Source organism: Pestalotiopsis fici (assembly GCF_000516985.1).
Source record: "Pestalotiopsis fici W106-1 unplaced genomic scaffold PFICI_Scf_8, whole genome shotgun sequence".
In the NCBI taxonomy this organism is placed as follows: Eukaryota; Fungi; Ascomycota; class Sordariomycetes; order Amphisphaeriales; family Sporocadaceae; genus Pestalotiopsis; species Pestalotiopsis fici.
The window spans coordinates 1,122,492-1,145,773 of NW_006917098.1; the positions used below are offsets into that span (position 1 = coordinate 1,122,492).

General features: G+C 50.2%; 6 protein-coding genes across 6 annotated transcripts; 3 read left to right on the plus strand and 3 right to left on the minus strand.

The window, feature by feature from the left end:
* Window positions 1–95: 95 nt before the first annotated feature.
* Window positions 96–1,094, plus strand: PFICI_11021 (uncharacterized protein; the record flags this gene model as incomplete). The annotated part of the gene is made up of 2 exons (XM_007839602.1): window positions 96–766; window positions 824–1,094. The coding sequence occupies 2 exons, from the start codon at window positions 96–98 to the stop codon at window positions 1,092–1,094; spliced, it is 942 nt and encodes a 313-aa protein (XP_007837793.1).
* Window positions 1,095–1,600: 506 nt separating this feature from the next.
* Window positions 1,601–4,363, minus strand: PFICI_11022 (uncharacterized protein; the record flags this gene model as incomplete). Its single annotated transcript, XM_007839603.1, has 2 exons — window positions 1,601–4,134; window positions 4,183–4,363. 2 exons carry the CDS (start codon window positions 4,361–4,363, stop codon window positions 1,601–1,603), a joined length of 2,715 nt encoding a protein of 904 aa, XP_007837794.1.
* An 839-nt stretch (window positions 4,364–5,202) lies between these two features.
* PFICI_11023 (uncharacterized protein) lies at window positions 5,203–9,086 on the minus strand (the record flags this gene model as incomplete). The annotated part of the gene is made up of 4 exons (XM_007839604.1): window positions 5,203–7,854; window positions 7,906–8,627; window positions 8,689–8,909; window positions 8,968–9,086. The coding sequence occupies 4 exons, from the start codon at window positions 9,084–9,086 to the stop codon at window positions 5,203–5,205; spliced, it is 3,714 nt and encodes a 1,237-aa protein (XP_007837795.1).
* Window positions 9,087–12,208: 3,122 nt separating this feature from the next.
* PFICI_11024 (uncharacterized protein) lies at window positions 12,209–14,581 on the plus strand (the record flags this gene model as incomplete). The annotated part of the gene is made up of 7 exons (XM_007839605.1): window positions 12,209–12,690; window positions 12,759–12,922; window positions 12,980–13,132; window positions 13,189–13,406; window positions 13,472–13,504; window positions 13,561–13,691; window positions 13,753–14,581. The coding sequence occupies 7 exons, from the start codon at window positions 12,209–12,211 to the stop codon at window positions 14,579–14,581; spliced, it is 2,010 nt and encodes a 669-aa protein (XP_007837796.1).
* A 1,259-nt stretch (window positions 14,582–15,840) lies between these two features.
* PFICI_11025 (uncharacterized protein) lies at window positions 15,841–17,765 on the minus strand (the record flags this gene model as incomplete). The annotated part of the gene is made up of 5 exons (XM_007839606.1): window positions 15,841–15,909; window positions 15,964–16,595; window positions 16,848–16,929; window positions 17,077–17,457; window positions 17,652–17,765. The coding sequence occupies 5 exons, from the start codon at window positions 17,763–17,765 to the stop codon at window positions 15,841–15,843; spliced, it is 1,278 nt and encodes a 425-aa protein (XP_007837797.1).
* A 3,603-nt stretch (window positions 17,766–21,368) lies between these two features.
* Window positions 21,369–22,574, plus strand: PFICI_11026 (uncharacterized protein; the record flags this gene model as incomplete). The annotated part of the gene is made up of 2 exons (XM_007839607.1): window positions 21,369–21,714; window positions 21,829–22,574. The coding sequence occupies 2 exons, from the start codon at window positions 21,369–21,371 to the stop codon at window positions 22,572–22,574; spliced, it is 1,092 nt and encodes a 363-aa protein (XP_007837798.1).
* Window positions 22,575–23,282: the final 708 nt, after the last annotated feature.

Below are 23,282 nucleotides of genomic sequence, written 5' to 3' on the forward strand. Positions count from 1 at the left end.
GCAATTCTCGATCTTGAGCAGTTGTATCTGAGTCTCTACAATCTAGACGTTCTAGTCTCTTCTTATCATTCTACTTCTTACTAAATAATCGGAAGATGGCCGCACTATCTTTCGTCGAAGGTGAAGTTGCCTTTGAGGCGCCTGGCGCTGGCAAGCCATGTAAAACATGGTACAAGATTCTTGGTGACCTTGGATCCGAGGTTCAGCCTCTAATTGTGCTCCATGGCGGCCCAGGCGCCGGTCACGAATATCTGACATCCCTGACCGACCTCCACGAGAAGTACGGGATGACTGTCATCTTTTACGACCAGATTGGTTGTGGCCGGTCGACGCATCTACAGGAAAAAATGGGAGACGACTCCTTCTGGACATTTGATCTCTTTGTCAAGGAGCTGGACAACCTCGTCGACCATCTCAAGCTTCGTGAGAGCGGCTTTTACCTTTTGGGCTCAAGCTGGGGAGGCATGCTGGGTAGCACCTATGCGGGGCGCCGCTCACCAGGGCTCAAAAAGCTGGTCCTCGCGAGCGCGCCGGCCAGCATGCCCCTCCATATGCAAGGCGTCAAAGAGCTCCTCGTGGGCCTTCCGGAAGAGACGAGAAAGACTCTCGAAGAATGCGATCGCAAAGGGGATCATGAGAGCGAGGCGTTTCAGAACGCTTCGCTCGTCTGGAACAAGAAGCATGTCTGTCGAATCGATCCCATGCCGGAGCCCGTGCAGGCTGCTGTTAAGCACCTGAAGGAAGATCCCACGGCCTATCTCACCATGTAAGCAATCTATCCCCATAATATCGGCGCATCGTCAGTGCTGATAGTACGCTATAGGCAAGGTCCCTCGGAATTCGTGGTTGTCGGAACAGCCTTCAAGGACTGGGAAGGGTACAAGTTGTTTGGGCCCGACATTGAGGTGCCGACATTGCTCATCAACGGGACAAACGACGAGGTTCAAAACTTGTGCTTTGAACCATGGTTTCGAACTATTCCAAAGGTGAAATGGGTGACGATTGAAGGCGCAAGTCACATGTCGCACTGGGAGCAACGCGGTCGGTTCGTACAGTTGTGTGGCGAGTTTCTCATTGGCTTTGCTGAGAAATGATGCCACGATCGTGCGCAAACGCGATCAATGACCGAAGGATTGTTCATTTTCTGAAGTCTCTATGCCAGCGAGATATCTACTCACAGTCTCTTTTTCGATGGGGCGAGCGTCATACGGTCCTGAATTGTTACTAATCAGTGTAACCCTCCGGGTATCTCTACATCACTGTCAATGCATCGCTATCCGCGAAGATCACGGCAATCCTTTCCTGTACATGACTACTCCTGAGTGTTAAACGACTTAGACATTTTCAATCGTTTGAAGATAAAAAGCCAGTCATATAGCTTAAATCAAATTTCATCGGCGGTTCTCTTGAAACATTAGAATTATGATACAAATCATTGCATATCATGTCTAGACTACGTTAACCTTTGTGCTAGTAAATAGGCACTTTCAGCAGTCAGGACCAATATTGAAAACACGGACTTGACTAATGGTGCACCGTATATTATTCACCATGTAGTATCTCTTCGTACTCGGCCAATATGCGTGCAACTGGCGAAGAGCTAAACAATGCTTATTCTCTCAAACCTGTCCCTGTTTTCTTCTATTGCCTCGCCCCTCATGACCCCCCCAACATAGGCTTCGCCCACAAGACGCCAGGCGTCCTGTGTCCCCATTCGGTCTTGGAGTTCCTGCAGCTTTGCCTGCATGCCCTCCACTTGCTCTTTATTACTGCCGCCTTTGGCCTCGATATCCCGCAGCTTTCCCAGTAAGCGCTCTGCCTTTCGACGGAGATGCTCATCGATACTCGTGAATATATAAGGCACGTAAAACCCGGGCACGAGCATAACAGTGTCGTCTTCCTTCAACAAATTTGGTCCCAAGCCGATGCAGCCACCTCTAGTAATGAAAAGTCGTCTTCCTCCACTCATCACAGCCAGTGACACTGCTGCAGCGTATCGCCCCGAAAGGGCATCCTGATCTTTGCTGAAAGCTTCGTTCTTGAGAGGCGGCCACGGCTGACCAGGATAGGCTTTTGTCAGTGCCTGGTAGGTTTTGGTAATCTTGGCCACTTGATCCTGTGATGGTGGCTGCTGCTGGCCTCCGGTATCATTGGGCTGGGAACTTGCTGCAGGCCTAGGGGGAACAGCCTGGGGCTTTTTATTTCCTTGTTTCTTTCCCTTCGAGATGAGATCACGTATGATATCGGCAAGGAAGTAGTAGAAACCATTTGCTGCCTCTAGTGGCGGTGGATGCTGACCACCCCAGGACCCTCCAATCGAAGCGTGAGCAAAAGCAACTATGCCGGGCTGGCCTGTGAAATGATCGATTTTTGGAAGCTTGAGAGCAAACTCAAGGTATTCGAGGACTATCTCGGGCGTTGGCAAAAGTGGCACGAGCGGACCCTTGTGCTCAATCGTGTCTAGTTTGGCGGCGTGCAAGGAGAGGCTTCTGCCGTCAGAGGATATCTCCGGCTCCAGCGAAAGTTCCGTACAAGCGGCGAAGGCTTTCCCGCTCTGCATAGCAAAAGCCTCTCCGCCTTGCTCTCTTGGGAGTTCTGGGTGTGGGATCCATGTTGGCCTTTCACTGAGAGGATTGCCGAACATGGCAGCCACAGATAAGAGACCGACCTCATGAGGTTGGGAGAGGAGACAAGCGGCAAGATTTAGGAAGAGCTCTGGCGCTTTGGCGTCGAGGTGCTCATCTAGAGATGACCACAGCCGACCTTTGTTGACTTTCGGAACGTTCCCTGATTGAGGCCTTCGGACCATGGCCTGCTCCAAATTACCAGGCCGTGGCGGTAATGGCGGAGGCGCCGGCTCGTCAACCTGAATTGCCTGGTTGATCTTGAGAGATTCCGGGAGAATGAGTGAGAGCCCACCAATAACAAAGTCTACCACTTTCCCCCAGTCTCTGGCGTTACATGCGACCAGGAATTGTTCCAAGGTCCATCGGTAGCCTTGCCTGAACAACGGACGCGGACTCAGCATAGAGGTAGGGATGTACTTGAGGACCGTGTAGTAGATGAGAAACCAGTTGCCAACGACTCCGTAATCGTCATGCAACCCCTCCATGTTTCTATTCTCCCCCAAGACCGTATCAGTCCGATGTGGAGTGAAATACCGTGCCATGGACTCGTAGTGGCATCTCAACTCCTCAGTCCCGCCCATGACAGCTTCGCCCTCTTGCAAGCCGCCATTCCAATTGATGGCGGCTAGTACTGTGCCTTGGTCCATCTGATGCTCACCCAACATGAATACGGCCTCTCTTGCAAGCAAGATCTCCTGGAGTACCCACAGCCGACCAAACCAGCCACGAGTCGCGAGGTAGAACATGCTCATTACAAGCAACGTATTTCTAACATCAACAGATTTCGTCTGAGGCGCTTGCTGCCCTAACTGGGCGTAACCATGGTAGTAAGGAAGAACCGTGGTCATCCCGGTAGATAACATGGTTTTGATACCAGGCGATATGAAGATTGGGCACTGTCCAAGCCAAACTACAACCAGCTCGGCACAGCGGTAAATATCTCCCATAATACGGAGCTGTGCTTTTTTTTCATCGCATTTCTTTTGGACCAAGCATATTGCATCCATCCAGTAGAATTCTGCTTTGGGCGATTTTCGCAGCTGAACAAGAGCATCATATAGATTTGCCTGGATTCCCTTTCTCCGTCCATCGCAGATGATGTACTTCGGTGAATTTTCCTCGTCACTCTCTTCCTCGTCACCCTCTTCCTCGTCACTCTCTTTCTCGTCGCTCTCTTCCTCGTCGGACTCGCTTTGTTCTTCAAACAATTTCTCGATGCCCTCATCGGCGGCCTTGGAGGAATAGGCCTGCTTTGGGCTACGCATATACCGCTTTAGGGCATCTAGGAGCCCTTCATCAGCCTCTGGCGATGTGAGGTATCTTTCCGAAAACCCATTTATCAGAGAATCTTTCTCCCATTTGTACGAGAGCGCAGTGTACTTGGGATTATCGCGCAGGCTGACCACGTGTAGCGACACTCGGATCACGTCTGATGCTTGGCCCGGCTCAATCTTCAGCAGACGTATCGACGAAGACGGATCGGCCAAAGAGGTATGGCGGAACTTGTCTATATCGCCCGCATTTTTGAACAAAAGGGGTGCGAGTTAGTGCATACGTCCTCTCAGAGAGGTAGGTAGCCAACTCACTTGGTACCACTCCTTGCCACGGCGCACAGCAGAATTCGCGGCCCCCTCAATATTTGGCTTGACTGTATCCCACACATTAGATATTTTAGCAAAAGAACTCGTTTGCGCGTCGGCCTGGCCAGCCTTGGTGTCTGATATATTGCTCGACATGATTTGTGAGCGTTATGGAGTCAATCCCTCTTTTGAAATTTTTTGTGGTGGGGGTTATCGCCATGAAATATATATATATGTATATATATTAAAAGCCTGAATCCTGTCATGCTTACGGCGCGCGCTGACATCAGCTGGGGGCCTACAGACCTACCCCGGTTCTTGTCCCCGTAATACGGTGCGGCGGCAGACTGCGTGATCTTATGGCGGTCATCGTGGGCGTGGTAGGTACTGGACGTGCTGCCGCAACTCATTGGCCCTTTGCATACACAGCCAGCTCTTGTAGCATTTTATTGTTTAAAATAAATCAGGTATTCAGCGGGATGTGGAGGCTAAAACTGCGGGTTTCGGTTCCAAATGGCGAGCGGTCACAATTGCATCGTCAGTCTGAGTACAGTAAGGAAGCGCCCCGCTTCTCCGGTCGCTACCTAGGTAGTTTGACGGTTCGCCCGACCGTTCTGCCTTCCGCAAACGGCCTATCGGATATCATCCCTCAGCCGAAGTTGACCGGCGAGACACAGGGCTATAGTATAGGTAAACACAGCAAGTGCCAAGGAGAGACTTGTACCAGGGTCTGGACAATTGCAGACACCCACCAAGCATACAGTGGATTAGGCCTCCACTCTCCGCCCCAGAGTGCAAGCTACGTGTCTTGCGTGCGCCGTGTAGGCAGATAGATATGCGACCCAGTCGAGGGGCGCACCAACAAGTAAAGGCATACTATGTAGTATATACACTACAAAGACAATTAGATAGATATTGCAGCACTAATGGTAAAATACCAACATATGACGACAAAGAAAGTGGAAACAAGTCAGCATCTTCACTATGAACCATTGTCAAAATCCCTCGTTATCACCGCAGTAACCAAAAAAAACATCCGAAGTGTCATGTTGCAAGTTCTCCGGCTCGAGGTCTCGTTTAAAAATATCACAGTGGTTGATGGTTGCTTCGGAGGTACCTTCACCCGACGATATCTTCTCTTCATCATCACTGGTTGAGCTAAAATCTTCCAAATAAGCCTCAGGGTTGAGTTTGTATGGACATAAATCCCATGGGTTCAAGTATATGTCGCCGTATGAATCAGTCTCGCCAACTGCTTCGGTGCTCGGTAGGTCATCTTCGAGATCATCAGAAGACTCCGATTCGCTGTCGGGGTCGGTCAGGCTGACGCTCCTCAAAACATCATTGTCATCATCGGTGAAGTCGCCGTAGTCCTGAAGTTTCATTGCGACAGTGTGGTGCGCCTGCACTTGCGCGAGTCTGACAGCCCGGATATACTGTGTTCTGAAAGAATCATGAACTAGACAGCCTCTTTCGAGCAAGAGACATACCACATCTAGCCGTCCGTGCTCGGCTGCACCTTCCAGCGCCGTTCTACCACAGCACTCAGCTCCTGCTGCGTTGATGTCTGCTCCTTTCGAGATCAGAAGTCTCGCAACATCAATGTATCCTTTGATGCAGGCAATTTGTAAGGCAGTCGCACCGCGGATGCGCGCGGGAGGACCATTGACGTCAGCTCCAAAGTCCAGCAACAACCTAATGATTGGCAGATCGCCTTGCTCAACGGCTAACTGAAGCGCACTCCTTCTTTTAGTGCGTCCTTTTCCATCAATAGTGAGAACATCACGTATTTCATATGGTATCCTCTCCCAAACATGGCGTGGAATATTTCTCCAAGGAGCGCGTGCTTCGACATCGGCTCCTGCGTCGAGAAGTAGACGGCTCATTGGCAAGTCTCTCCGGGCGATAGCAAATTGCAGAAGTGTCAAAGACCAAGCAAATCGCCGGTTGAGACGCAAGCCATGATGCAGGACAATACTGATTTGATCCAATCGACCTATAAACGCAACCAATAGACCTAGATACGTACTCATCTTGAAGCCATACTTGCACCATTGGCTAACGTTGAGATCGTCCAAGCATGTCGAAGGTTTACGCTTAGAAAACATGCTTGGCATACTGTCGGACCAATATTTGTGCGGCCTGAAAAGTGCATTCATTAAGAACGCCGAGGGTTGGAAGTTTGCCCGCCAGAAAGCATCCCTGTCAAACTTGTGAAACCACTCCACGACTCTTGAATCACCTTTGCCTGTCAATACTTCGTAGGCAACGTGGAAGAATATGCGTTCTTCCTGAGGCGTCTCCAAAGATGAAGTGGTATTTGAGCGCCGTCTCAACAGTTCTTCGATGAATTTCCAAAAGTCGACGTTCTTTTCCGTTTCCCTCTGTAGCCAAATAAGTTCCTCGAGGGCAAAATCACTATAAGTGTCGGGAAAGCGTTCTAAAATGGTACCGATCACATACGGATTCTTCGTGGCGCAGGCTTGTAAGATGATATAAGCCTCAGCTTTCGGGCTGCGTGGAAGCTTGCAATAGTCGTGAAGCAGGTCCGTCACGTTCGGAACGAGCCCATGTCCTATCCACTGTCCTCTGTCACGAACGGCTCTGATCACGCGATAGAATAGCCAGGATTGTTTCTTCTCGTCGCCTTGGGGCCTTACGACTCTTTCCCATAAGGCGTCAGTGTCACGAAACCAAAAGGCAGATTCAAGGTGAGTCCGGTGCATATACCCAGGTGAACACACGGCACCCTTTTCGATCATTGGTCCCCAGGCTTCTTGTATCCACAATTCAAGGCAGTAGTCCAGAGCGGTCCATCCTGTTTTGGACTTTACTGTCAAGTCTGTTGTAGTTGAAATTAAAGTTGACAGCAAGCCCTCGAATCTTGGAATAGCAAGCTCATAATTGACAAGAACATCTTCCAGAAAATCCACAAGGGAAGTTCTGTGAAACGGTATCCCAGCATTATAAAGAAGCATTGGGATTTTCTTATCAAGACTGGGGTCGATGTCCTCCGCCGCTGCTTTCAGCGCACAATGCATGAGGTTTAGGTGGTTTTCATGGCCACAAGAGACATGACCATGAACGTTTGCACCATTTTCGATCAGAATTTCCACCAACTCTCCCTTTGCTGGGTGGTGGCCGTGTATTGCAGTTTGTAAGGCCCAGGAACAGCCACAATCGCTGCTCGAATTTGGATTGTAATTTGGTGATGCGCCGAGTTCCAAAAGAAGTTCAACAGTGCCGACATAACTATGATCAAACTCGCCATAGTGTTCTGCCACAGCTACCGCAAGCGGTGAGTCTTTACGGGCGTCAGAGCAATTCATTGAATATCCACATTGGTGGATTGTCCGAATGAGTCCGTGATCGTGACACTTAATTGCCCAAATTAGAGCTTTGGGAAGGACCAGAGTTGACAGTGCTGGAAAAGACTGCTCAAGCAGTCCAGCCAACAACTCTGTTTGTCGGAACGTCCATGCATCCCAAAACTCCCATGTATCCATGTCCCAATTCTCTATTTCGCCCTCGTATTCGTCGTATTGTGCATACAGCTCGCGCCTTTGCGTGGGTAGCAAAAAGATTACCATATGTTCCGCACGAAAATTGGGGTTCAACGCGGCCAAGTGACATGCTGTATCGTGTTGCTTACAGCAATTTAGCATTGGCGATGCCCCCTTTGACAACAGCAAACGGACCATTGATTTTGCCTCGGACCAATACCAATCATTCATCACCAGGACAAGTGGTAAATGCGACCCGTGCAATTCGTCTGACCTGATCTTCCTGTTCGGATCGATACCGACATCAAGCAACCACGACACGACATCTGTACGACGTTTCTGGATTCCGGCCTCGAACATATACTCCAATACGGCGTTTAGGGAAGTTTCACCTAAATCAAGAGATTTGGACATGGCCACCAATTCCTTGACTCTTGGCTTTTCCACTAGACGCCAAATGCTATCAAGGTCTCCAGAATGCAACAATTTGTTTGAAGCCAAGTAAATTAGGAGCTTGAGACCCCAGTGACTTGAGGTAGTGGACAAAAGTGATATGCTACTCTGAATCTCTGCAGCGCGCTGCTTGCTATGCCGATCAGGTAATATGGCGCGAATCAGATTCATTCGGTCGCGTCCTGTGCTGATATACGCAGAATTCTGCCACGCACTAGATATTTCATCATTGGGTGATGAAAGAACATGTTGCGCTCTAGACTGCAGTGCAGACAGTTCTTGATGAGACGCCCCGGGAGCCTGGCGTGGTAGGTTTAGGTTGACTAGACGAGTGTTGAGAGATCTGACAAATGCAAGCCATGGGAGACTGTCCGGCCAACGGCTGATGGTGAAGGCCGGTTGACTGTTGGGTGGACTCGTGACCATGATCAAAGGTCCCGGAGGTGATGGTGCGCCGATGCTCTCTATAAGTAGGCACTCAAGTGGTTAGACATGGTGAATGTGTGGGCGCTGCGTGATACTGACCAAGTTGCACCTGCTCAATGGTAGAATACCTGTTTCGACTGATCTCTTTTCTCACTCTTTTCTGGTCGACTTCTGCACCATCAATGAAGATGGTGCTGTTGTCGCCTACGCGCTTCCGCTTTGCTATCTTATAGCCAACATGCTTCCACGTAGCAGCAGGTATATTTGTATCGTTCTTGGAAAATCCCCAGGCCTTGAATTTGGTCTCATATTGCGATTTACTGAATGAAAATTAGTCGGAGAGATGTTTCCTTAGCAACGAGGGCATTGATAACATACGTCGCAACGAAGCCAGCGGAGTGCATCCGCTCCATCAACTCCTTGAGCGTGTAGTTCTGATTGAGGTAGAGCTCGCGAATGGCATCTTTCTGACTTTCCCACTCGGATTTCGATGGCATCGTGTCAAGTTGTGGTTATGGGTGATGTTGCTAGGAGGTAACTGATGGGTTGGGTTGGGTCGGATAGAAGGAGAAGGATGCTCGGCGTTTTATGCAACTCAAAGAACTCCATCAGGCTCTGTGCGACCATACTGAGAAGCTGCTTTTCTCAATACCAAGGTCAGGTAGGTACGTACATACAGTATTCAATGTCTGATTCTCATTGGCGCATCCCGCAATCCGGCCACGCTGCAAAGCCCTTTCGTAACGAGCTGCATTCGGACTGTGGAATAAGCCAATTAGAGCTGACTTCAATGGTGGGTAGTACAACACCGCCTCGGGCGCGCCTACATTAGCCCATTTCAAAAGTCTACCCTTGCTCCCAAACATGGCCGTTTTTTGATTGGTGATTGCCGCAATCCGATTATCTTCAAGTCTGCGAGAAGGTATCATAATTTCTTCGACAGCTTGCACCACGAGGCATAGCCAATATAGGTTCTTTCTGATTGGCTATTTCCACAGTCTGATTCGTGAAGCATGACGGTCTTGGACATGCCTCACTCAAGTCAGTCATCACTACTAGTTACTGACTTTTACATTTAGGCTTTCCATCACTCACTTCCATTTATCAAAACAACGACCATTCTTTTAATCAGGCTCAAAACAAACAGAATATTCCCAGCTCGCTAGCAATCTCACACTGCATCCCATCATGGAGGTTTCGCCCAACGCCATCATCGGCATTGTTGGATTGGCTCTTGCCCTTCCGACCACAATCGCAATTGGCATTCAAGGTTTTCGGTGGTGGAAAAGATCGGGAAATCAAAACATACCAAGAGAGAGGTGTACGTACAAGATGGACACCTCTATACATTCCTCGATCCATGGCTTGAGACTGATTTTGAGACTGGTCTTGAAATATAGTTGAAGTGACTCCGAGAACGAGTCAACCACACCAATACTTATCGAGCTTTGGGTCCACGCGTCGCATAGAAGAAGGACAGGTCTACTTCAACATCGCTGTCGCCGCGTCACTGTATGCTGCTTCACCCAATGGTACCGCAATCGCAGGGGAAGTGGTGGAACTGGAAGACGAGCCTAGCGCCGACAGCTAAGTTGTTGACGGAGGCCTTGGTGGAATATATCCCAAGCCCATATCATAGAGACTGGAAGAAATTGGGCTTTCAACCTTACGAAAGATGTCATTTGCATAGGAATATCTCTAGACGCTCGAAAATGAAGTAGCGAGCTCCGTTGTATATCACGCCATTGAGCCCTGTGTCCTTGCGAACCGTCCCTTACCGTTGCATGCATACAGTCAATCTCTGTACATACTCTCACCTGAGCCAACGTGTGAATGGGAGAAAGCTGAAGATGTGATCGAAAAAGCATAGAAAGAAGTCTGCGTTGATCTAACTGAGCTACAAAAGAGAGGTGCTGAAGAGCGAACTATGTGCCCGAGCAGGTGATCTGCGGTGGGTTCGGACGTATACCGACTACGTCAGTGCAACACGTACATATTCGCATCTACGTGTACAATTATGCGCACCTCGTGCTTTGAATCCCGTGCGCCACCAGACTGAGTTATGGTCCTTTATAGTGAACTTTTCTTCCCCACAATTATGAGTTTCCATTCATCTGTCTGCATCGCATACTGCTGAAGTCGCAAAGTCCAAGTGAAAGTGTAATTTGTCTCGCCCTCATACGTAGTGGCATTCACGAATCCTTCGGTCCCAAGAAATGTTGTCTTGAGCCTGACTTGGTACGTTCATCTCTCCATGTTAATCCAACATCTCTTTGAGGCGCTCACAATGTTCTCCCAATCGGGGTCTGCCAGCATGATCTTCAGCTTGTCAAGGTCGTCGACCGAGTATGTAGATTTTACATCGAAATTGGGACAAAAATTTCAATCAGGTGCCTACTCTCGCTCTTTGACTTCTGCTGCAAAGATCTGGTGCCGATCAAAGAGGCGGATGTACTGGCAACAATTTTACTGACAAGCGCAAGCAAGAGCGGGCTGCTGATATCACACTTACGAGCGTATACTTGACGATTCAGTGTCTTTATGATTTGAGGAACTTGAACCTGTATGTATCACTTCGTGAAAGCCTGATCGTTCACATCGGGTGGTTTGTAATGGTAGACAGACCATCGGAGTCAGAGTTTGATAGGATGCCAAATCTCTCGTCATTCACGGTGCACAAGTCAACACTCATCTAAGCGATTACGAGCTTGGTGGTGTATTAGTGGCTGCTTTCTGTGGCAATGGCGCCAATCCCCTACAAAATATATGCTCCTTTTTCAGCCCTCGATTTTTCATGGAATGGTGAAACAGGAAAGTGGCGTGAAAGGATGGAATGGTGGGGAAATAAGCACACAGAGGGCCATTATATTGTTGCTGGAGAAGAATATTTTGAATTCTTGGTGGAAACGGATCACTTGCAATGGCCGATTTTGGTAATTTGACTAACCTGGATGAATTACTGAGGTAAAAGTGTTGTCCGTTCTATATTATAGAGTTGAAGTCCGCAACAAATGCCCTATAGCCTTTTATATATGGTTGGGCGCAAAAACAGGTGGAATTGATCCCGCTCATGAGACTAGGTTACAATGTCAATTTGTCGCGACCCTCTCGCATGACCCATGTCTGCAAGCCTGTCGATTGGAAAGCAGCTGGGAATGCTCAATTGTGTAGAAAAACGAGGTGCAATAAGTAGTAGTAGTACTGAATTCAACCGAGTTGTATATGATTCGAAATCAAGTCTATACTAACACGGAAAAATGAATCCACAGAGATTGACAAAGCTGCACTAATGCCGACCGAGCGCCGCCATACGTGCGATCGCATATACCCGCGAAACCGCCTCTGTGGGCCGGTAGACGGACGTGGTATTGCATTTAGCCGCGAGAACATCACCCCACGCGACCGAAGCTGCCCCCTCATTCTCGGGGTAACTTGACCGGGGTCGCGGAGCATACATTTCATGCTTGCGTAGTAGGTGTTCATGTAAAAGATGAAATGACCAACGAAACGAGGAATTATTTCCTCTCTTCTACTTCCAAGTATTTCCAGATAGCTTCAAACATCCGAAAGATCGTTGATGCCTACAAATTCTTTGACTTGGCAGTATTAGTTGATCACCATGGGTTCAGACTCCCAGACTGGCCTCGTGCTTGGCTACAATGGCGTCCACCCATTTTCCAAGGTAAACATCACCGACCGAGCTTCGGTGCAAGAACTCCTGCGCACGCTGCTCGATCCGCTCGAGCCCTTCTTCTCGCCCGCCAAGGCCCGGGTCCGCTGCCCCGGCGCCACGGCCGTGCGCTTTGACCAGACGGCGTCCGAGGTCGAGGGCATATGCCGGCCGCTCTGGGGCCTGGCCTGTCTGCTGGCCGGCGACGGCGAGTACCGCGGCGCCGAGTGGTGGGTCGAGGGCGTCAAGGCCGGAACCGACCCGGACAGCCCCGAGTACTGGGGCTACCCCCGGGATAATGACCAGAGAATGGTGGAAATGTGCCCGCTCGGCTTTGCTCTGGCCGTGGCGCCCGTCTTTTGGGAGTCCATGAACGAGAGGGAGAGAGGCAATGTGGAGGCTTGGCTGGGAAATTCCATCAATGAGAAAAAGTATGTCCGATTCCACCGACAAGACGGTAAAATCATGACGGTAATTTGTTAACAGGTGACTTGAATAGTATGCCCAACACCAACTGGCTCTGGTTTCGAGTCTTTGCAAACTTGGGACTAAAGAAAAATGGAGGCAAGTTCTCACAAGAGAGGCTTGATAGTGACATTGAGCATCTCAATACCTTTTATCGCGGTGAAGGGTGGTCCAATGATGGCCCCGAAGGCATTCATCGTAGGTTATCCAAATTCAAACCACTATCCCGGGAAATAGTCTGACTTGGCGAAATAGAAATGGATTATTACTCGTCAAGCTTTGCGATCCACTTCCTCCAGCTCTTGTACGCCAAGCTGGCTGGTGAAGAAGACCCCGAACGTGCCAAGGAATTCAAGAAGCGCGCTCAGGTTGCTGCACTCGACCTTGTGCACTACTACGACGATGAAGGTAACGTGCAATACTCGACGCTTCTCGGACATGGCAATTCTGAACAAAAGACACAGGACGATCCATCCCATTTGGCCGCAGTGTCGGCTACCGGTTCGCCATGGTTTCATTCTGGGGGGCTCTGGCGTACGCAGGAGTCGATCTACCGGAGCCACTCACATGGGGCATGGTCAAAGGCATTGTCCTAAGGCATCTCCGATATTGGCAAACACAGCCTGAAATCTGGAGCTCAAGCGGCACTCTGACGATTGGGTACTCATACCCAAATATGTATGTAAGTAATCGTGCCCCAAGAAAAGGCCCTCACGACTGCAAAAAGGCATGCTAAATATTACGCAGATGGCAGAAAACTACAACAGTCCGGGCAGTCCAGTAAGCCTTGTTGACCTGATTATTCTCGAAAGACTTTGAATTGACATTTCTGTTAGTACTGGGCATGCTTGGCATTCATCTGCCTAGCTGTACCCGCCGAGCATCCGTTCTGGACATCAAAGGAGGAGACTCCTCGAGATCTAATCCCCAAGGTAAAGGCGTTGAAACACCCAGGACATATCATGAGGTAATGCTTTCCAAGACTCAAGACCTACGAACTGTTTGTTGCTGACCGAGGCTTTTGCAAGTTACCTTGGAGGCCACTGCATGCTCCTCTCGTCGGGCCAAGCCTGCAGCTACCCGATGAAGGGCACGCACGCCAAGTACGGAGCGTTTGCATACAGCAGCGCCTATGGATACTCGGTGCCGCCCGGTCTCTTCACCCTGGAGCAGTACGCGCTGGCGTCGCAGCTCGGCCTGTCGGACGACGGCGGCGAGTACTGGAAGACGCGGAGAAAGTCCGAGTACGCCGGGCTCGAGTCCCGAGGCGACGGCACCGACAATCAGCAGCCCGTCTTGGTCTCGGTCTGGAAGCCCTACCCCGACGTCCAGGTCAAGAGCATCCTGATCCCGCCCCAGGAGGCGACGCCCAACTGGCACCTCCGCGTCCACCGGATCGAGGCCGGCCGCGAGGTCATGACTGCCGACGGAGCCTTTGCCATTTGCAACCAGAGATCCGTCGACGGGAGATACCTCGACCCGTACGATGCCGAAAAGGGCGAGGGCACGTTTCCCAAGATCATTGGCAACTATGATCTCAACACACCGGAAGGCTGGTCGCCGGGACGGCAGGGCGCCTTTGCCGTCTCCAAGGGCGCCGTGGGCATCCGCGCCCTCGAGGACCAGGTTGAGCGCAGCGCCATGCTGGTCAATGCGGACCCCAACTCCAACCTGGTCGAGAGCCGCACCGTGATCCCGACGCTGCAGCACACCATCAAGCAGGGAGAAACTGTGTGGTATGTCTCGGCCATCTATGCCAAGCCGTCCGCTGCGGACGTTCCAAAGAACAAATATCTGGATGGATGGGACAATGTGCCTAAAATCCCCGAGTGGCTCAAGGCCGAGATGGGGGCCTAACAGCTGCTGAAGCGGCTGGGGTGATCTACTTTCATGCTTGACCAAGTTTTTAGAATAAGCACAGACTTAGATCTTTGTATGACAGAAACTGGTAGACCAACGGCCACTTGGCGGAATTAGTGAATAGAGTAGGAGTTCATTATCTTGGGCAGTCAGTCTTTCAGTCCGTTTCATGCAAGCGACATGAGATATTGAAGCAGGCTCTGAAACAAAACCTCACTGAGAAGGTACTGACTGGTAGCACAACCAGGACGGGCAAGCCAGCCAACGAGCACCGGCGGCGGCGGCGGCGACAAGGCCGGAAAAGTTTCCGAGCCGCACTCCGAATATGGAGCTCAAGGGCCCGGACTAGGAGCGGAGGTGCTTGGACGGGCGGCCGAAAAATTGAGAAACTTGCGAGAAAAGCCGCCTACTATGCCATTGTCTCTTAAACCTCGAATACATTGAGAAAGACAACATCTTTAAAGTACATAATACTTGTTACATTTGCTTTTGTTTCATCGTGGAAACCCCGCAGACGGGATATCTCTCGGGATCGTGAACAGACGGAAGAAGCAAAATTGGCACAACTGCCGTGTGCGAGGCATAGGGCAACCTCGATATAACGAATTGAGTCATCGGGAGGCCTCTTGCCATTTTGAACTATTTCTTCAAATGGGCCAATGGACCAATCGGGACACGACAATTTTTCGGATGCATATGGGCGGGTCGGCATTCGAAATCAAATCGAAAGTGATAAGCCAATGTTGTTTTGGCAACTTGCTCCGGGCTAAGCGAAGCCAATTGTGATAATACGGATGCAAAATATACTCGGGATTATTTCAATAAAAGTATCGTTGAGTAAGGCTCGTTGCTTCGAGCCCGTTCGTTCCTCCCAAGCCCAAATGTGCCTGTTCAAGGGCAGGGCAATGTGTGATCAAAGTTGAATGATCGGGATCCTAACCGCCTTTTCCCTTTCCCGCATTGATGCCTCTTTTGACTTTCCTGCAATGACGAACCCTAAATACCAATAACATACATGGATTGATCATGCTTCCACCAATGATCCTCTGCTCTACCCTATCGTGGCCGGCGGTGTGCATATTCCTCGTCGCCCTTGCAACATGTATTTGCGAGGACCTAGATTTGGAAAACTCGTAGTCTTTCATTGCCTAGCGCACCAATAGATCTACCTAGGTGCTCGGTGCATGCATTGACACACTAAAAGATGAAAGGTAATGCGTGCTTGCTATTCCAATCCAGTATTGGCAAAGAATTGACTACAAACTTCCAAAATACTTGATGAAGCTCGCAAGTGTCTGGGCGCCCTCGAGTGAAATCGAGTTGTACTGCATGAAAGTTAGTGTATTTCAGGGTGTATAGAGGTGGTGTAGGGTACGAACGTTGCTGGCTCTGATACCGCCAACGCTGCGGTGTCCCTTCAGGCCTTCCAAACCCTTGTCCTTGGATTGGCTCAGGAAAGACTTCTCAGACGCATCAGTGTCGGGGCCCTTGATGATCCTGAAGCAGATGTTCATCCGAGAACGTGCAGTCTTGTCTGGAACAATTCTGTACACTTCGGGATACGCCTCCAGAGCCTCATAGATGAGCTTGGCCTTTTCATTGGCCACAGCTTCTTGGCCATCGACCTTGTACTGCCGGTAGGTGGCGAGCAATTTCTTTAGGACCTGACCAGCAATGTACACATCAAAGATGCTAAGGGTGTTGTACAGACTGTTGTTCTTGGCAATAGTCTCGTAGGACAGGACAATGGGTCCGATGGGCAGGCCGAGCTTCCTGAGAAGCTTTGGTGATGGCTGAGGAGTGACAGGAGGCAAGAGGTCCTTCTTGACAATGGCGACCGTAATGCCGGTAGATCCCAAGTTCTTCTGCGCACCAAAGAAGATGACGTGGTAGTTCTTGACCGGAATCCTCCTGGACAAAATGTTGGAGGACATGTCGGCTACCACAATGGGGCCGGAGCCGTCCGCATTGGGAGTCAGTATTTGTGGGAAACCGGGAAATTCCACACCGTCTGTGAGTTCAAATACATTAGCTCCTCTCGCTGTTTATTCCGCTACATTTCTTCCTCCTTATTTTCTTCCTGAGTTGTTCGCAAGATGACAATTCTGATATATTCTACCGCTTACGCTCTGTGGATCAATGTCTGCAAGACGCGAAAGGACCACGAAGATGATCATTGCAATCGCCGGTTTCCCAAGGGATACGCAAGGAGGGGAGAAGAGAAGGAGAAAAAACAAGAAGAAAAAACAATGAATCAACATACCAACAGTCTCGTTGTCGCAGTAGTAAACCATGGCCGCATTCTGCGAAAGCTTCCAGCTGCTCTCTTCCGGAATCTTACCAAACTGGTGGGTTATGCGTTAGCATTTTGATTTGATTGTTGACATATGGAGATTTGTAAGTTGTACGGTAATCAAAAGGAAAGGGAAGCCCTTGAGACCGTGATAGACGAAAACACGAAATCATAGCTAAACACAAATTTGAGTACTTACTTTGCCATCGTTGATCTTTCTGGCATCAGCGACCAGGTTGACGTGTTCCTCGCCCACAAGGCGGCATGCCTCCTGGTAAGCCTTGAGTGACCAGCCACCAGTGACAACATAGTCAAGCTTCAGCTCGGAAGCAACCTGCTTCTGCAGAATCTCGGCGATCTTGGCCTCATCATCACCAGCCTGTTTCGCGGCCTCCTGCTGCTTCCTGGTGACCCAGGCACCGACAAGGTTGTAGACGGTGGCAGAGAACTCACCACTGCCACCACCCTGCATGAACAAAATCTCATAGTCACTGGGAATATCAAGATAGTTGGCCAGGTCAGCCTTGGCCTCGTCGATGATCTTGGCAGCCAGAGCAGAGCGATGCGAGTGCTCAGCAATCTAGTCAGTCAAAATGTGTTAGCTTCACAAATTTTTTCATGATTGTGTAGAAATTTCCATCAAGTGCTCGAGCTACGACTACCAGGTAGACAGATATTTCCCGAGACAAAATTACGGGACCGGGAAATACCAATGGCAGGCTCTTGTAGGAAAACATGCAAAAGGTGAGGACGCCACAGATTTCGACTACTTACGCCCAAACCAGTGCCCTGATAGTCCAAGAGGGCGCTTGCGGCGCTCTCGAGGACATCGGTGGGCAGAGCCGCCGGGCCAGCACCAAAGTAGGTGATTTCTGCACGAGAAGGCATCTTGGATACTTTGTTCTCAATCAGATTAGCTTTGCGTCGGCTGAAGAGGCACCGAGCCGGGCAGAGAGGCAAAACGTACAGATGGATAGACTACGGAGAATTCTTGGCCGTGTGTAGGAGCGGGCTGGTGCGGATTCCAACCAAGACGGTGAGGCACGAGATGAAGATCGTCGCCCGGAGGTGCTGGTTACAGGAAGCCGGAGGGCGGCGAGGGGATACGGGATATGTTAGAAAGCTAGTAATGCTCTTTTTCCTTGCTCGTCAAACAGACTCCCGATGCAGCGGCAGAGTCAAGTAAGACAAAAATCCGATCTGGTTCGTTGGTGTCACAAGTCTGGGGTATGACTAGATTGTGTGGTTGGACGAACTGAAGCGTCATAACCAAACTTTTTAGTGAGTTTTTGGCCCCTCACATTTGCCCGGTCTCGGGCGCCCAGACGAGATTTGTCAACTTTTTTTTTTATTCCCTTCTCAAAACGCTCTGCAACCCTACATACTAGGTCGTATTTGTTGCATATGTATGTACTAATCACGTCTTCCCGGGCAGAATAGACCTGACTCACTCCAATCGCCTTCAGATAGCCTCCGGATTTGGCGAGTGGGAATAGCAAGTGCTACATTATAAAAGTTAATGTCGTCCTTGCCCTTGCCTCCCCTCTGCCGCCGTCGTCCGTCAGCAGGCACCGAGGGCAGCTTTCTTATTTACCTGATACCTACCAAGCCTGCTAACAAATATTACAACGCCCCTCCCCCTCCCCCTCCCCCCCTCCAAGGCTGATCGCGTGGGGTTCGAGGTAAAGCAAATTGCCATCGGGCTGCAACAAGACTGGCCAAAAATAAAAACTGGGTTAACTAACACCTTGCTTACCTTACAGTAGTCGTTTCCTCTAGGGCCAGGTACCGTTCCTTCTAGAATAACGTGAGAAGCAGCGCAGCAGAGCCAACAACCTGGTCAGGTCGGAAAGCCGCACATGCCCCTCGCACATTAGTTGCCCACCTTTGCCAGCCAGGGACGAGAACTCCGAGTCGCTAACAAACCATGTATACCATCGCTCGGATATTGTCCCGACATCCTATCATTTCGCGTCTCCTGTGCCTCTCTTTGCCCCTTTGGATGAAGCTAGCTTACGATCGCTGGTGTTTGCGGCCATCCGTTGCGATCAGACGATCCTACAGGCTCCAGTGAACCCTTCCAACCACTAGAGTGCATATTCTACTGCTATTGCTACCGTGTATAGTATGTGATCTCCTTCCAGGTACGCTGCATCTATGCCTAGCTCCGTGGAGCGTCCTTTCTTCTCAAACTTCTACCTGCTTAGGTAACCGAGGAGGAACGAGTATCCATTGTATAACGAACAAAAAAAGAACAAGTACCATCCTACGCCAACATCACACCACTATCGTCGTATTGAATGAAATGATCAACGGCATCGGACCCTTCAACCATGTACAAAGTGACGCCACCCATGATGGCTTAGCTGTGCATCGTTTGATTACAGAAGGGCAGCAAAGGTGCGTCCAACCGTGGTGTCGTTCCACTGATGGCCATGATTGGGTACTTTCGGCACTTATTCAGGTCTCCAGCTCATCCCCGGGGCGTGGAGTCGACGGATGCAACAGCGGGCATGGCACCCGCCAGCGCTCCGCTCCCCAAGCTCCCCTTCAGGGTCCCTTTCCATTAGAACCCAACTCCCGACAACGCCAAGAGGAAGCGAGCTGCAAGACCGCACAGCCTACAACACTACGTACGTTGCAAGCTTTTACCGAGCTTACATACAGCACTAAAATGTGCTGCTGCTGCTGCTGCCGCCGTACACAGTAGCACTATATACCTATTAACCTCTACAACATACACAGCATATAGATCACAGACCATCCATACATGACCCATTTCTAGACTATCTGTGCCTGCCACTAAGGAGCCTTGAAAGGATGCATGGCATTGCAGGTCGCCGAGCGCCAAAGTCTGTCAGAGTTCAGACCGCGCTCACGAGTAGCCAGTCGCATGTCCAACCCGCACATGGACGCATGAAGTAGAGAATAGCTCGGAGAAGATCATAACCTTTATGGGACACGTTTCTCGGCGATAAGCTGAGGTTGTCTTCTCTGCATTGGCTCTGATTCGTTCCCATCAACCCGTTTTCCACGTCCTGCTCGTCGCTGGCCATGCCGCCATCACCGCAGCTGTGCTTACAATGTGTGTGTGTAAGTAGGACCCTGGCTGGATTTTGCAAGCTTGGAGCAGCGGCATAGCACAGTGATCGACAAGTCGTCGAAGCCTGAAGGCACCTCTTGGCCCACCCTACGTTCTTCGCCCCCATGCAAGCCATGCACCTAGGGTATTGGGTTCTTTCTCAGCGTTGCAGTTCCGTGCCAACATTATGCCCCTTGGCCACGCGAGCCCTTGGACCCTGGGAGAATATAAAGTTTAACGCGACTTCAGGATCCTGGTGCGCTAATTGCTAATTGGCAGTAGGATGAACTTTCCAAAACGATCAGGGAGTCACTCACTTATACCCAACCTGGCAGCTACTAACTAGTATCAGACCGTCTTGGTCTGGTTCCTCGGCGGATGGAGGTGCGGCGCGCATGGAAACTTCTCAAGGCATTTCAGGGCATTGACAACTGCCGAGTGAACAGACCGGCGATCCAGAGGAAGCACAGAAGCACAACGGCCACATTTGACGAGATGGGGGTTACCCAAAGTAGGCCCGACGATTCTCTGCTTGGCTTGGTGCTTGCTCGCTCATTAACACTATAATACATTGATATTTGCCAGTTCAAATTTTTTTCCTCTTGATGATCATGTTTCATAGCCTTGTCGTCCCCGAATATTTTCTTTTTTCTTTGACATTCTCTCCTTTCCTCGCTCTTTTTCTATTCTCCTATATCTATCTGGTTCTCACTTGGTGTTGTGGTTGGTCTCCCCTCCTCCATCAGAGTCATCAGTTACGAACAGAATAACACTGGCCTCCCCCGTTTGACCCTTCATACTCAATCAATTTTTTTCCCCCTCAAACGGCCATGTTTTCCTTATGACAATTGCCTATATTTTAATGCTTTTGCGATAAGCATGAGTTGTGCATCCTATTGTATTGTCCAAGACGGGCCTTCAAAAGCGGCTGCAGAGCGTGGTGTTACCTACTGAACCTGCAGCGTGGCTGTTATTAAATAAGCTGAGACGAGAGCGCAAGAAATGTCCGAAAGAAAGGCTTCCGAGGCTGGCCCAGCAGCACGACATACTTCTCATGCCGTGCCCGTAGCCTCTTTTCGTACGTCATTCTACCCCCATTTACATACACACAGATCCTTTCTTTTTCTGCTCCTCAGCCTATACCTAGTCCTTCTGCCCACACTCTTTAGTCCAAAATACCTCGGCAAACTTAACATTGGGAATCAATCACCCCGAAAGAGAGCGAGCAAAAGAGAGGAGTGAGAGAGGAGTGAGAAGGGAGGGACAGGACAAAAAAGACAAGAACAAAAAGGGCCCCCCTCACGCTTGGCGAAACCAAACTCCGCCATCATACAGACCTTTTACTTCTCTTTTTTTCATTTCACCCTTTTTAACCGAATGGTACTGGGAAGCTCATGAACCCGCAACTAATGCCATCCGATGACTTATTAGCTACGCACAATTCGCCGCGGACATGGTTCCTCACGTCCGCACTCACCCCGCTCGCCATTAGGCTGATACGGAAGCTACTGGACCATGGCGATAACGTGGTCGCGTGCTTGCCGCCACAGGAGCTCGAGCACGATGACCGCAATGCCGAATTTCGTGAGCTGATTAGTGAGTGTAAGAGCAATCGCAAGGACCGCGAGGGCTGGCTGGGGCGCATCCGTCCCATCCGCTGCGATGGCCGCATCATGGGGCAGTGCAGTGCTGCCGTTGCCGAGACCAAGGAGATGTTTGGCCGCATTGATATCCTGCTCTGCTGTACCTCGGAAGGTAAGTGCAGGCTTGCTCTGATTGAGCTTATTCCCTCGTGCATCGTTCTGGCAGTAGAGACGAGGAGACGGTGCTGAAGTAGAGAAAATGCAACTAACATTGACGCTTTCGCAGCTGTCGTGGGCACCGTGGAAGAGTTGTCGACGAACCCTGGGACGCAAAATCTTGTGCGAGACCAGTTCGACTCCATATTCTTCTCACAGGTCAATTTTATCAAGGCGGCCTTGCCACTTCTACGAGCACAGCATACTGGGCATATCATGATTCTCACCAGCGTTGGCGGCCACATTGGCACGCCCGGCATGTCCATGTATACGGCGGCAACGTGGGCACTGGAGGGGTTTTGCGATTCACTGGCGTACGAAATAGCGCCATTTAACATCAAGGTTACGATAGTGCAGCCACACAAGGAGATACAGTCGCTCACCAACAAAATTGTCTTCTCGCCACAGCTGCCGTATTATGACAGCGATAACAACCCGGCGCCTAGTGTGCGAGACATGCTCAGCAATGTCCTCAACATGAATGCAGACACGGCCATAGACCCGTCTGAAGAGGAAATCATACATCGGTACCCAAAACTGCCAGGTTCGGCGCTGGACAAGATGCTTCAAGAAACAGTCAATGCGCTCACGGCCATCGGAGGAAATGAGAATCCTCCTGCGCGACATATAGTCGGCTTTGAGGGAGCCGAAGCTGTCAAGGAAAAGCTCAAGACAGTCACGGAGGAATTGGAGGATTTTGTGGAAGCCAGCTTGGCTGTCGATATATTCGAAAGTGAGCTCAAGGCGGAGGCGCGACAAGGAAAGGCCAGAGTTGATGCTAGCAGTTCAGGGGCTGTCGCGGGGCCTTCAACATGATCCAGAGGGAAAGAAGGACAAGGGGAAAAAGTGGGATTATACAAAAGAGAGAATGGTATAATCCAGAGCGCATGTTGCTCTGGATATATATCTACGACTTGATCAGAGGTAATTTCTAATCGTCCGAAAAGGTAGCAAAGCATAGTATACGAAGTCACAGAAAGCGATGCCAAAATATAGACGGATATGCATCTCCATTGAGGGTATGGTGTTTCGTGCTCTGTATCCTTGTTCCGAATTTAGCAGTGCTTTGCTGGTTGGGTGCCAAAGATCAGCTTCTGCCTATAAGTAGAGATGCCCGCTAAAAGGTGGTAGGTACCCAAGGGATATCCATTCCAGCACCACAATTCCAGATTGCGGGACGTTCATGGTTAGCAGCTACTACCCCCCAGATATGTCACTAACCGACGTACCCCTGTTTTCAGGGGTTTAATTGATTGGCTGCAACTCGAACATTGGCGCACGAGGCTCGAAGGGAGCTTCAAGCTGTCTGTCATTCACGAACCACTGTAATCCCCCCAAAGCCAAAGCGTGTGCGGCACATTGCGCTGCAACATACCTAACCAACCTACATTACCTATCCAACGTCATCCCGCTTGCTTGAACAGGTGGCCGCTGTGAAGTTTGAACATATTTACAACAATACAGCGAGCATAACCTAGCAGCGACCACCGGCCTGTCGTCCATTCTCACCGCCTGGCCTGTTCC